We start from the raw sequence: 14,715 nt of genomic DNA on the forward strand, positions 1-14,715 counted from the left end.
AGAAAAAAAAAATCAAGAAATGGGAAAGGAGCTGGGGTTGTTCTCGCCTGGGCTCTTTTACTTCATGCTGTGATTATTCTGTAAACCTCTGTTGGTAGACCTTTCACTTCTGTACAATTCGCAAATTCTTTCATTTCTATCTTTGGTCCTCCACTTTGGTGGATCCAAATTTTGAATATAATATATTAGAAGGCAGCTTCTCTATTCCATTCTGACACAATCAACTCAGCACACAAATATTGCCCTTAAACTTTACCCTTATGCTTCTGTGGAGCTGGTGGCTTTTAACTGAAACAGGAAACAAAATAGTAATTATCCTTTAATGTGACAGCAGAGAAAATTTCCCTCTACTTTTAAGAATAGCAATGTGTTATGGAGTCATCTTAAATATTCTATCGAAATAAACAAAGAAGAAGGTTTATAAAGAACTTTACAGCATAACTCGCTCGGTTTAGTACATTTGAAAGTGACGAAGTCTGGTATCACGAGAAAGCTGTGATTATCTGTAGCTGAACACAAACTCTGGCATCAGCACCATTCGTTGAATTAAAAAGCACAACTTTTTCTGCATATCTGTACAATCCAAACATTTTTACTAACCATTAGGAGGTGAAAAAGCAATTTGGCTATTCTCCTGCCATCTGAATTTGAGATGCAATCCAGGTGAATGGAGCTGGGCATTATCTCACTCTGTTTGGATAGCCATTTGTTTTCAAAGTACTTGAGGTAAATCTTCACCGACAAACTTTTGCATTAGTCTGCACATTTCCTTTTACAATCCATTAAGGACAAACTTTAAGGACTCCCACTAAGCGTCGAGCACCATTACGCTGAGCACTGGCACACCTCAGGGCTGAGTGCTCAGCCCACTCCTCATCATGCTCCTGACCCACGACTGCATTGCCAGATCCAGCCCCAACAGGGTCATCAAGTTTGCAGGTGACACCACAGTAGTTGGGCCTCATCCGCAGCAACAATGAGTTGCACTCCAGAGATGAGGTGGAAAATCTTATGTTATGATGGAAGATTAACAACCTGAATCTCAATGTGGACAAGGGGATGATCGTGGACTTCAGCAGGACCAGGAACAATCACCACCACTATAATCAGACAGTGGAGAGTACCAAGTTCCTTCGAGTTTACTTAACTTGTGACTTATCGTGAACACACAACAGCTCACTTGTCAGGAAGGCACAACAGCAACTGCACTTCCTGAGAAGATTTAAACGGGCAAGGCTACCATCCACCATAATGTCAAGCTTTATTAAGAGTGTCCTGGCTGGCTCCATCACAGTGTGGTATGGTTGCTGCAGAGAAATGGATCACAGATCAAACCACAGGACCATAAGAGCAGCAGAGAAGATTACTGGAGTCTCCCTCCAGCCTATCGACATGATCTACCAAGATCACTGGCTGAAGAGGGCATTCAAAATCATTGAGGACTTCTTCCACCCCACACACAGCATCTTTCAGCCTCAGCCATCAGGAAAGTGGTAGAGGTGTATCAGAGCCAGCACCACCAGGCTGAGGAACAGCTTCTTCCCACGGGCGGTGAGACTGCTGAACGACTAAAGAAACTGGTCTTCAACCATCTGAGATTCCCATATTCATAGAACAATATTTATTTATTTCTATATATGAATGCATGTCCTGCATATGTACGGTTTGTTTGTATGTGTATCATGTCTGGTTGTGTGTCTGTGTGTTTTGCACTGAGGATCAGAGAATGCTATTTCGTCGGGTTGTACTTGTGCAATCAGATGTCAATAAACTTGATTTAACTTAAACATAGATACAACAAAAGGGGTTAGAGAGGGTTATTATACATAATCTCTGCATGATGATACCTGTTTGATTTCTAATAAAATCACTCAGATCCAGAGGACAAGAGAGTTGAAATTTAATGCTGAGATCAGGGTATTATTTAAGTAACTATGGTATTAAAGACATCAATGTAAATCAAAAGAAAACCAGAATGGAGCTATAGCCAACAGTAAAGAAGATATCTGTAGTATTTAGAGGGCAATCACACCAGTAGCAGGGTATTACTGAAGGAATTCCTCAGACCAGTGGAACAATCTTTAGCTGTTTTTAATAAGCAAGATCTGACAATATTCAGGCTATGAAAATCTAAATCTAAACAAAAACTGCAAATTCTGGAAATCTGAAACAAAAACTGTTGGAAACACTCAACAGGTCAAGCAGAATCTGGGTAAGTTAAACATAGCAATTTTGGTCAGAGACATTTCATTAGACCCTTGAAATGTTAACTCTAGTATTCAGACTATAACTTGTGGAAAGTAGCATTCTCAGCAACTAAATCTTAGACAGTGATAATCACGTTCAACATGAGAGAGTGTAAACAATTACCTCAGACATTCAATAACATTGCTATCATCAAATTCTACATCATCGACATCCCAGAACCCATTATTAATTGAAAATTGAACTCGCATGCCAAATTGAGAAGGATGGTAGGTGTGTATTATGCATCAAATGTCTCCCTTCCTACTCCATAATGCAAGGCATGTTGGGAATATGTTGCCTGAACAAGGGTCTCTGTTATAATGGTCCAAACCTGACTCTATCCAGATTAAAGCAACCACTTCATCAGTTGCATTTATCACTTTAATCATTCCCTCCTTAAAACATTGGTATAAGTTTTACAAACAGGCAGGGCATGGAACACTCGCCAATATTTTGTGAGGGCATCTTACATATCTACAACTTCCAGCATGTAGAACAGCAAGGCCACAGGGCACATGGGGAAAACAGTCACTGTAAGTTTTTATTCAAGGTCCATTTCAACATGATTTGAAAGAAATTATCCCTTCATCAATCACTGAATCAGAGGCCTGAAACTCTTAATGAAGCAGCCCATTATGAGGGCTGTGTTGATTAAGTTAGTAACATTATTATGCCCTCAAGGGCAGTAGGGATGGGCAATAAATGCTGGGCTTGGCAGGAGATGTGCATTAAATAAATAAATTAAGAAAAGTGAAGGAAAGCAGCAGGGTAGAACAAAAGAGAAATGGTAAAGTGCCACATAAAGAATTGACAAATCTGGTGAAAGTTTAGTGAAAATATCAGATTTATTACCAACAACTCCTTTTAAAAATAATCTAGAATTAGTGAATCAATATTCCATCTGGAAGCCTGTAAAGTGCCTTATTGAAATAAGAGGTGTCTTTAAGTTTACAATAGATCAGAGATTACAATAGAGAGCTCAAAGTGGGATGGGATAGGAAGAAGTAGCCTAGGTAACCATAGGAGTAAATTAGCTTCCCCTAGAGATGGAGATAGAGAATTGGAAGAATGATCAACATATGGATAAAAAAATGAGGTAAGAGCAGAAATGAGAAGTGGTGAAATGCGTCATTTCAAGACAAAAACAGGAAATGGAACAGATGCAATCATTAAGCCATTTCATGTCAGGCCTCATGCCTGGAGGCCGGCTACAAGAGCGGATCGAAAACTTAAAACTTACCTTTCGGACAGCAGCCCTAAAAGGCTGCTCCAGTGTCACATTAATTTTGAGAGGTGCCTCGTAGTGCCCTCTGGATCCGATGTGTGGGGGGGGGGGGGGGGGGGTGACTGGTACCGTAGTGCCACCCATCATAAATATGTGGCAGAGCAATGGCTGTCTCCCCTACCCATAATCCCTCACACAGCTGGAACGACTCTGTGGTTTCCAGAACAGTTCCAGCCACATGGAGGATTACAGGTAGGGAAGACGGCCATTGTTCCGCCGCGTTTTGAGCCGCAAAGAGTGGCCCTGAAGGCTGAAGTGGCCCGGTGAGACTGTCACTGGCTCCCGCTGCCCTGATGGCCCCCGCTGCCCCTGCTCGCCGCCTCTACCTTGAGGGGGTCATGGAGGGAGAAGGAATAGGGAGATGGTTGCAGGCTGATAGCATCATCAACCCACCCCTGACTAGCTGCTTGTAGCAGCTGTACATTAAGGTCAGGCGGGCAGAGCGCAGCGCTCCACCAATTATCCTTCCCCGAGAAGGGTTGAAATCAGCACCTGAGATCCGGCCATGGCGCATTCAGAAAGGTAAATCTTTAGGCGTAAAGGCAAAGATCCTTCACCTTTACAGTCTGTGTTTTCCCTGCTTGAAAGTGCCTATTGTAACATTGGGAAAATGTGAGAATGGGGAACTGAATAGGACTAAACAAATATTTTCCATAAACTACTCAGAACATAAGGATTTTCACTGAGTCTTCTCTTGTTTAAGGCAGTGAATAATCTCTTGGTGCCTGCCACATTGACCACCGCCAGTGGGCTGATAACGCCTCAAACCGTGCATCTTGGCGCCTCACAGTTTGGCGGGCAGCAGCCTCCTTTGAAGAAGACCGCAGAGCCTACCTCACTGACAAAAGGCAAAGGAGGAAAAACCCAACACCCAACCCCAACCAACCAATTTTCCCTTGCAACCGCTGCAATCGTGTCTGCCTGTCCCGCATCGGACTGGTCAGCCACAAACGAGCCTGCAGCTGACGTGGATTTTTTACCCCCTCCATAAATCTTCGTCCGCGAAGCCAAGCCAAAGAAAGTAACAAATGAAGTACTTTGACCTCCTTTTAGCATTTTATATACAAATGAAGAAGCTGTTCTTGTGTAGTAAGAGCCCACAAAAAAAAGCAAAAAGAATTACTTTCTTGAGTGAGGATTTCTTTTCAATTACTGACATGGGATCCATAGCAGTCATTTTGACTAATGGTAGATGATGCTTCACTAAGAGAGTCTTTGAAAACACTTCACCATCTAAATGCGCAGCGCTCAATCTCTAATGCACTCAAACGTCAGCCTTAATTTTGTTCACTCACATTCAGGTGAGAGCTGTAACCTACAACTTTAACGTTTAGTGACTAAACATAACAAATTGAGCCATGCTGATATATGGCACAGAGAAATAGTAGAGCAGAAACCGAGAACCATCCCAAAGAAAAGCTGCAGATAAGGTATCTGTTTCCTCTATTCTGCACAGTGTTCAGTTTCTCTTGGTACTTCATTTATTTAACATATTTTTGCATTTGCATATTGTCCTATATTTCTCCCCATTTTCCCTCTCTTTTCCATCCCTCTGTCTTTTTTACTCCAGCTCTTCACCCCCTTCCCTCTCCATTCACAAAGCCTCCCCTTCTTTGTTGGTGTACCCTCATCCTTCCTGTGGGACTGTGTTCCTCCCCCTGCCCTTCCCCTCCACCATTTTGTTCGGGTGCCTGCCTACATTTTGTTCATATCTTGACGAAGGGCTCAAGCCTGAAACAAGTGAAATATCTTTATCTTCGCTACATACACTTTCTGACCTGCATTGTGTTTTTACTTCAATCACAATGTCTCCACATTTTTATATTTTACTCGTCCTACATTTAGATTGGTTAGCCTGAATGAGACTATCAGACAAATATTTCTTACCTAATGTACAATGTACATAATTTAAAGCAGCAATAAACTAAAAACTATTTAAAATACAAGGCTGTATTGATATTTAATACTCAGCAGGATTAGGCTAAGGCAGTGGTTCGCCTAATTGGTGGCATATAACATTTACACCAATCTTCTACTCGTCTACCACCTTAAGTAATCCCTTACTAACCACAGAGCACTTACGGCATAGCCAGGTTGGAGGGGGTGTTAATGTCAGCAGTGTTGGACGGAGGTGGGGGTGGGGGTAAAGGCGCCACTTTTGAAAAATGTTTCTCTCCTACACCCCACCCCATTCGCCCCCCCCCCCCCCAAGCTATGCCATTGATAGGATGCCATAGATGTTCTGTGGTTAGTAAGGGATTACTCAAGATTGAAGTAAAACATGAAAGTGTCAGACATTGTGGTTGAAGTAAACACACAATGCTGGAGAAACTCAGCAGGTCGAACAGTGTCCTTTATGGAGCAAAGGTATATAAAAAGGTAAAATAATACATAACTGATGTTTTGGGCTTGAGCCCTTCATCAAGGTATGGAAAAATGTCAGCAGGTATCTGAATGTAAGGGTAAGGGAGAGGTGTGGTCGCAAAGTCAGGTGGAGAAGGGAGGGAGGGCACAGCAGCAAGCAAGGGAAGAGCAGGGGGAAAGGAGAGCAGGTTAGCAGAAACCAGAAAATTCGATGTTAATACCATCCGGTTGGAGAATGCCCAGGCAGAAAATCAGGTGTTGTTCCTTCACTTTACAGATGGTCTTGGTGGAATTGCATGTGAGGGGAGGATAAAAAGATTGAGAACCACTGGGCTAAAGCAATATTCCAGGCTTATTCCTTCACCTCAGCCAAAGTTAATTGGTAAAATGCTCCTGGTGCAGCATTCTGATAACTTTCATACATTGTTTGAGTTAGTCGTTCTCTCTAATTTTACTACTAGACACTCATCAAACAGAATTGATTAACGAACTTCAGGCCAACTTGGTAAATTAATCTCAGGCTTAGCCTTGTCAATCTGAATGATGGGAGCAGCCCATGGAAGTGTGATTGAAATCGCACATCAGTAAACCTCAAGCAGAAAAGAGAAATTTCAGACAGAGCTGAAAATACAATTACAAGATTTTTTTTTGCCTGAAATCAACTGGCTAATCCTGTCAAATGAAAGCTAAAATTCAGCAATATCAATTTGTATTGGCAGTCAGTAGAAGAAAATGCCTAAAAATGCTGTAAATTGGGAAGGGCTATTATTTTTGATGAGAACCTCATGTGCATGCTTCAGAATGATTGCTTTTACATTTCAGTTTTTTGAGATCATCTTCCTGGTTTATTTCACCACGGAATCGATTGTTAGTGATATCTTGTCAGGACAGAAAAAAAAATGGAAAAGTAGAATTTTTTTTAAAATGGTGAGAGATGAAAATAGCTGAAATATCCCTCTATACCAATGATTGAAAATTAACCAGTAGATTCAGCAATATAACAAGAAGGCTGACTGTCGTCATTAATTGCTGGACAATTTGAGTAAGAATAGATATATCTTACTCCAATCACATCGGGCCTTGGGAGACGAATGGTGTAGGTCAATGTTTTTCAAACATTTTTCAGGCAACCCACTTGAGTCAGTTCCTGGATGATATCACAGTCTCGTGAAGGGACAGGATTATACATGATGGCATAGGGATTCGCAAGCAAAGTATCAGTTTTAAAATTAAGCCTTAATGCTATGAAGCAGAGAGATGAACCTGGTGAAAATTTGGACATGAGCACCAAAGTCTTCAGGGCGAAGAAGGGAGGATGACAAGAGTATATGACCATTGTTGAGTTGAATAGTTAGTAAAAAGGAATCAATATAATTCTGTCATTTTCAGTTGAATTTCTTTAAAAAAATAATGAGTTCTCCAACAAATGCTTGCATCAGGAACTATCCTTTGGTAAAGAATTCTATAAGTAGCATTCTACTAATTTGAAGATCAAATTTAAGTGTTCAGTGTTTCAAACTAAACAAAAACAGAGCACTTATGAAACACCTGCAATTCAATACAAATGAGAACCTGCATCTAAAGACTGGTGCTGCCTTCAAATGGGATTTGGCAATGATTTGATGGAACATAATGTGCCAACAATTAAGACAAAGTTAATTAAACATCATGGATTAGAGCATGTACGCAGTGAAGATAAATGAACGTTCCAAAACAGCAATGTCCCATTTTTCCTCAAATTCAAAGATCTTTGGTGATTCCATTCACGTCCCTGATCAGCACCCATCAGAATAGATCTGTTTAATTGTGCACAAATTGCAAGCTCTGTATTCACTTCAGCAAGCATGAACGAGCTGGTGCAGCCACGATGGTTTCTTGTGTCAACATTTCATTACATCAAGTTCAGTTCAAGCCCAGCAAATCACAGCAGTTTTACAAAAATTGGCCTGTACAAAACTCCTAAGTAGATCACTGACAAAATTTAGCACCAACACTGTTAGACATCCCAGAAATCACGAACTGAAATTGTATTGAAAACATTTCTGTTCTGTTCACAGACAATCAATGTGCATACAGTACAACTATAATTATCCAAAATTGGTTTATCCAAAATCTAGTTATCCAAAATTTTTTTTGGACCTGGAAGTGACATTGATTCAACTCCAAAAAAAAATTTTGGTTGGATAACTGAGGATATCCATAAAAATCAGAAATCCTCAGTTATCCAAAATTTTATCGGAGCCTAACTGATGTCATAGGTTGAAAAGTTTTGGAATTTTGGAAAAACCTCTGAGTAGAATTTTTAGTTTTTGGTGTTGGGTTTATCTTATTTTGTTCATGTTTTTTGGTGAGAATTAAACATTATTTCATGCTTTAAAAGCCTTCCCTTGTTGTTTGTTATTGTTTAAACACTGTTACAAGTGATTTGCTGTTGGTACTGGGCTGTTTTAAAAAAAAATGACCAGTTATCCAAAAATATCATTTATCTGAAATAGGCCCAGTCCCGACCATTTTGGATAACTGGATTTGTACTGTAATAATTCTTCTAAATATTCATATAATGGAAAGTGACCAAACATATTTAATTTAAATGAATGAATAGTGTAGTGTGATTCATTTTATTTCCAAAATGCAAACAAAAAGACGATTCTTCCCTTATCTTGCAGGGGAAACTGTAAAAATAGAGTTTGGATTTCCAGAGGCATTCATTAATGTGCCACATAAAGACTCGTGCTCAAGATGAAAGCTCAGGTATTTGGAAAGTGTATGAACAAGGATTCAAGATGGGTCATCACATAGAAAACAGACTCAGAATACTGTATATACCGGTGTAGAAGGCAAGACTTGAAACTTTAAAATGTCACCCTAAAACCAGTGGTCATCTTAGACACCAAGTATAAAATCCAAACTTTGATAGCAAAGTCTCAGCACTCCCCATAGCAAAAATACAATGCGAACCTTAACAGTGAAGTCTCTGTGCTCCCCCTCAATCAGCTCAGTCAACTGCCATGGCTCTGTATAGGCTTTAAACAGCCTGTTAAAGGAGCCAATGGTGGCTTACTTTAAAATATGCTAATAAAATTTAAATTTTTACAGCATAATATCATATAAATATTGTGACAGCATCACTCCACTGGTCAGTGCTCATTGCTAGACTTGGATAGACTGAAAACAGCATGTATAACTCAGAACCTACACTTTAAGTGGAAATTCTGGGGGTTAATCTATACAATGGTCGTCTTGTACTGTATGCCAGCATTTACAGTAGGTGTTTTTCAGACTGAAGAGGAGTGCTCAAGGATCAATTTTTGATCCTAAATTATTTACTCTAAACATTCAGGGGGATATCAGGAGAACACAAGCCAGCCCTAATCAAGAGGTCAGCAGTGGAGAGGGTCCTCATCTCTGAGGATCCGTCCTGGAACCTCCAGGTTGACACAATGATGAAAATGATACACATGGTTTCAAGTCCTTAATTAATACAAGATGAAGGAGATGACTGGGAAGTTAAAGAAGACCAAGAATGACCACCCTCCACTACACAAAAACTCTGCAGTGGTGAGAGTGGAGAGCACCAAGTTTCTTGGAGTTCACTTTATTAGTGACCTATCATGGACACACAACTCCTCACTTGTCAGGAAGCTGCAACAGTGACTGCACTTCCTGAGAAGACTGAAATGGGCAAGGCTACCAGCCATCATGATGCCATCCTTCGATAGGAGCTCTATTGAGAGCATCCTGGCTGGCTGCATCATAGTGTAGTACAGATGATGCAGAGAAATGAAAAGCCAGTCCACAAAACTTGAAGGGCAAAGAGGACCATTGGAGTCTCCCTCCCCCATCAACATGATCTACCAGCATTGTTGTCTGAAGAAGCCGTGCAAAATCATTGAGGACCCCTTCCACCCCACACATAGCATCTTTCAGTTGCTCCTGTCGGGAAAGAGATACAGGAGTATCAGAGCCAGCACCTCCAGGCTGAGGAACAGCTTCTTCCCACAGGAAGTTAGATGCTGAATGACCAAAGGAACTGCTCACACTAACCATCAGGGACTCAATATTTATGAAACAATATTTATCTATTTATTATTATTTATGAATTCTTGTCCTGCAGATTTATTATTTGTCTGTGTGTTATGTCTGGTTGTGGTGTGCTTGATTTGCACTGAGGACCAGAGAATGCTATTTTGTTGGGTTGTACTTGTGCAATCAGATGATAATAAACTTGACTTGAAGAAAGGATGTACCAGCACTAGAAGTAGTCAGGAGAGATTCATTATGTTCATTTCTGGGTGAAATGGGTGGCTTATTGTGAAAGGCTAAAAATGTTTGAATTATAATTTTTGGAGATTAATAGAATGAGTGGTGATCTTATGTAAACATATAAAGTCCAAAAGGATCATGAAAGGATAAATGTTAAAATGACAACTGGGAGATTATTGAACAAGAGGACATAGTTACAAGTTGCAATTGGAGTAGGTCAAAATATCTTCTTGCAGAGAGAAGTAAATCTCTGGAATTCTGTGGAGGCTTAATCATAAAGGAAAGTTAAAAAGGAAGGTAGACACATTTTTGAAAGAGTAACAAATTGAGGGCAATGGGGAACTGGCACAAAATCGTAATTGAGACCAGAGCCGGATCAGTCATAATAATATTTCATGGCAGAGCAAACTTGAGGGGCTCCATCCTATCCCTGCTCTTATTTTATGGTGTTTTGTCTTCTTATATGTTTAGAATGGTACAGAAAGAGATATTTGGCCCAAGGCAGCAGTCATTAATCCCATTCTCCATCTCTTTGTCTTCTGAAACTCATTCTTTCCTACACATATTCATCAACTCTCCCATGACTCTTCTTGCCGTTATCCTACATTAAGGGATAATTTGCAGTCGCCATTAACCCACCAACATGTTGTAAAAATAGAGAAATGCTGGAGGAACTCAGCAGGTCTCACTGCGTCCTTAGGCCTGAACCTTGAAGAAGGGCTCAGGCCTGAAATATCAGTCATATATCTTTACTCCTATGGATGCGGTGAGACTTGCTGAGTTCCTCCAGCATTTCTGTGTTTTTACTACATCACAGCATCTGCAGGCTTTCATGTTTCACCCACCAGCAGGTTGACAAGCTATGAGGGTAAACTAGAAAATCCGGAGTAAGTCCATTTGTATGGAGTGGACAGGCAAATTCAGTACAGACAACACTTAAGATCAGGAGCTGTGAAGCAGAACACCAACGATTGTACCACTTTTCACGAGGTATAGATTTCCTTCTCACAGCTGTTAATGGAGATCACTATTCTATTACAAATTACGCAGTAGGAATAAATCTTCATGGTTAGCCCACTGAATATGAAATATATTGTAGGGAGTAGGAAGTGAAATCTATTAGAATCCCATGTATAAGCGGCAAGTTCTGACAGAGTTTGTCAGTTCATGCACTATAGAATAGAATGGATAAGAAGAGGTAGTTACATTAAAATTGTACAGAATGAACAAATAAGAGTAATGGCAAATGGTTTATTCGATTTTAGTGTGTGATTGGGATATAATTTAATGCTCTTATTATACTTGTGGTTCAGATATATGCTTATCTAAAATGAACAGATTCTCGACAGGTGACCAGTTCTATTATTGAAAAGATCCAAAAATCTGGGGAAAAAATTTGTTCATTGAAAAGACTATTCTCAAGCTCAGGAATTAAAGAGAGAAAAACTATATAGAAGGGACAGGGAAGTGAGACAATAGAGAGGCAGTGAGAAAGGGTAAGTGAAAATAGTGAATGCATGTGGACAGACATCATTCATGAATGCATGCAGAGTGAATAAACTTGGAGCGAGGATGGTAAAGTGGCACAAGTAATGGAGTTGATACCTCAAAACTCTACTAATCCTGGTTCAATCCTGATGACTAGTCTGTGCCGTGTTGACACCTTCCCTCTGTGATGGTGTGGGTTTCCTGCAGGTATTCTGGTATCCTCCATTCCAGTGATATAGATAATTGACACCTGAAATTTGTCTGCTGCGTGCAGTAAATGATGAAGTCTGAGGGACTTGATGTGAGGGGAATAGGTTACAAAGAAAATTAGTGAGAGAATGGGATTGCTGTGTGAGCTGCCATGGACCCAATTGGCAAAAATAGACTCCTTTATATTTGAGAGGAAGTTTGAAAGGAACTTTGCTTTGCTTTCTTTCACCTTCTCCAATGAACAACATTGAGTTCAGCAATAGGAAATATCAATGGATATGTTCCTGGTGTACACATCTCGCTAACAACTTAATTTTGAGGCAGGGAATTAGTACTTCTTTTATATTTTGTTTAAAATTGGAGATCCACCATCTTTTGAAAGGTAACCAAATATTCAGGAGCTCAAGGATCAATTCTACAGCATTCCCTCCAGATGCAGCCAGCTGTTATTGCCAGGCTCCCACTGTTCTCTCCAGCACATCACCGACTCCCTTCTGGGACTTGTATGAGGGCTGCTGTTAGTAAGGAAGCACCCAATAATCCATCTCCTGTAGCTGTGGACCCAATGTTAGGATGCTTCCCTTTGAAGTGTGACCAAAGCAACCGTGCAATGGCATTCAAGCTAAAGAAAGGAATTGGGATAAGATTCTACCTTAGCTGTTCCTGCATTGGAATGGTTAGGGTTCAACAAGCAATGCCAATCCTTCATTTATGCAGAAAACAGCAAATGATTGGAATTACAGGCCATGTTAAAAACAAGGCAATGCTTCCATCAGAAGTTTCAATGAGCAAGTACAACTCTGGTGTGTGTGCGTATCAGACTTTATGTAAACTTTAAATTTTTTATTGCAGTAACTCTGAAGCATCGCAAATGCGTCAACCCTCAGAGCAATTTGAAGCAATCCCTTGCTGTGAAGCTGAGAGATCCACGGTCAATGCAGAGGCCTCCATCACAGCCTGTAAAAAGGTAAATAATCTCACCATCTCAATGAAAAATGCACTCCTCGATTGCACAACAACAGAAAAAAAGCATGAATCTGACAGCTGACAGGCCATCACACCCCAAGGTATTTTTCTGCAATAGTCTGATAGTTGTAGGTGCAAGGATCATCATATATCATTGCCAAAACATACAGTGATGAGCAACCAAGCAGAGAACCTCTCTCCAAATTGAAAATAAACATTACAGAAGTACCATGGGAAATGTGATTAGAGAATTAAAATCTTTTATTTAATGTTTTAAATTATCTGGCATCTTCAATTTAATTATGAAATGTAACTCTCTTATCAGTATAAAAGAAGCAGTATTTTACCTCAGGTCATCCATTATTCGATTCAGCTGCAATAAGCTTGTTTTCAACTCTTTCATCTCTGCCTGAATTAAGCGTGATAAGGTCTGGAGCTGACTCATTCTGACAGAATGGGCAATGCTGCTACAGTAATGACGACCCTGGTTCATAAGGAGTTTGTATGTTCTCCCTGTGTCTGCGAGGATTTCCTGCAGGTGCTCCGGTTTCCTCCCACCCTTCAAAATGTACTGTGGTCTAATTGGGGGGGAATGGGCTCATTGGCCGGAAGGCCAATGGAACCAGTTGTTCCATGCTGTATTTCTAAATTTTAATCTATATTTAAAATGAAATCTAATCATGTTAATAACTTAGATGCAGGTTTTATATGATTTAATTTTAATGACATAAAACTTACTTCAAGAAATTATATTTTTCCACAGTAGATTCCTAAATGACTACATAGCTTTGAACTTGATAAGGATGGATTGAAACAGTGCAGAAGCGTTTAAAGTTATAGCTTTAAGCAGTAAGGCAGTAGCAACTGGAGAGATGAGGCTTCTCCAGTCCCTGCTCAACTGGAGCATGCCACAGAACATTTTGGCAGGGCAGCCTACAGAACAAGGCTGTTGGATATCCACATTTCAATACTTGGTGACTTAGTAGCTAGCGTTCATTGTCAAAGATCATGGGGAAATTCAGCATCAACCTGAAACACGAACCCTCTTTACACAAATGCTGCCTGATCACATGAGTTCTCCTAGACTTCTCTATTTTATCTCAGATTACCAGGATTTGCAGTTGGTTTCGATTTTCACCCACAGGGCTTTGCATGCACTCTACTTCCCAGAGTGGAAGTGAGTAGCAATCCTTCCCACTCTCCCCCCCCCCCCACCCCCCCCCACCACCACCCTTTCCCCCAGCAAATCTCCAAGCCTTGGATTCCAAACTTGATGATCATTGTCTTAGAATAAATTACAGTTGTTCCACAATATACAGACCCAGATGTTGGTTCGTGATTCTAGGTGATGTAAAAGCACATGCTATATGAAAATGCTAATACAATTTTTTGACACTAGCAAAAAGAAATCAAGGTGCATTTAAAATTCTCTTTCTCAGACACACCCTCCAATAATTTAACAGTTGAGCAGGGACTAGAGAAACCTCATCTCTCCAGTTGCTAATGCCTTCCTGCTTCAAGCTATAAATTGAAACTCTTCTGCACTTTTTGAATCCATTCTTATCAATTTCATTTAGCTTAGCAGATAGTGCAATGCTATTACAGTATCAGCAGCTAGGTTCAAATCCAGTGCAGTCTGTAATGAGTTTGTGCGTTTTCCCCATGACCTGCATGGGTCTTCTCCAGGTATTCCCTTTCACCCTCCAAAAATGTACGGGGTAGATTGGTTAAATGGTTACGTAGCTGTAGTTGGGTGGTATAGGCTTGTGGGCCGGAAGCACTTGTTACCGTGCTGTATCACTAAAGTAACATTTTATAAATTAAAAATTAAATTTAAATTTCCTCCTCCATATGTTCCCTTCTGTTTCACCCATAACCTGAAGTTGTGCCTT

At 40.3% G+C, this 14,715-nt stretch overlaps 1 protein-coding gene across 1 annotated transcript in view; it reads left to right on the top strand.

Annotated features, from left to right (window-relative positions):
- Nucleotides 1–4,037: 4,037 nt before the first annotated feature.
- Nucleotides 4,038–14,715, top strand: part of sphkap (SPHK1 interactor, AKAP domain containing) — an 80,263-nt gene continuing 69,585 nt past the window's right edge. The window contains exons 1-2 of the mRNA XM_069899114.1: nucleotides 4,038–4,054; nucleotides 12,710–12,824. Of these exons, the coding sequence (XP_069755215.1) occupies nucleotides 4,038–4,054; nucleotides 12,710–12,824 (132 nt within the window). The remainder of the gene's footprint in view (nucleotides 4,055–12,709; nucleotides 12,825–14,715) is intronic.

The sequence above is a fragment of the Narcine bancroftii genome, chromosome 9 (assembly GCF_036971445.1).
Source record: "Narcine bancroftii isolate sNarBan1 chromosome 9, sNarBan1.hap1, whole genome shotgun sequence".
NCBI lineage: Eukaryota > Metazoa > Chordata > Chondrichthyes > Torpediniformes > Narcinidae > Narcine > Narcine bancroftii.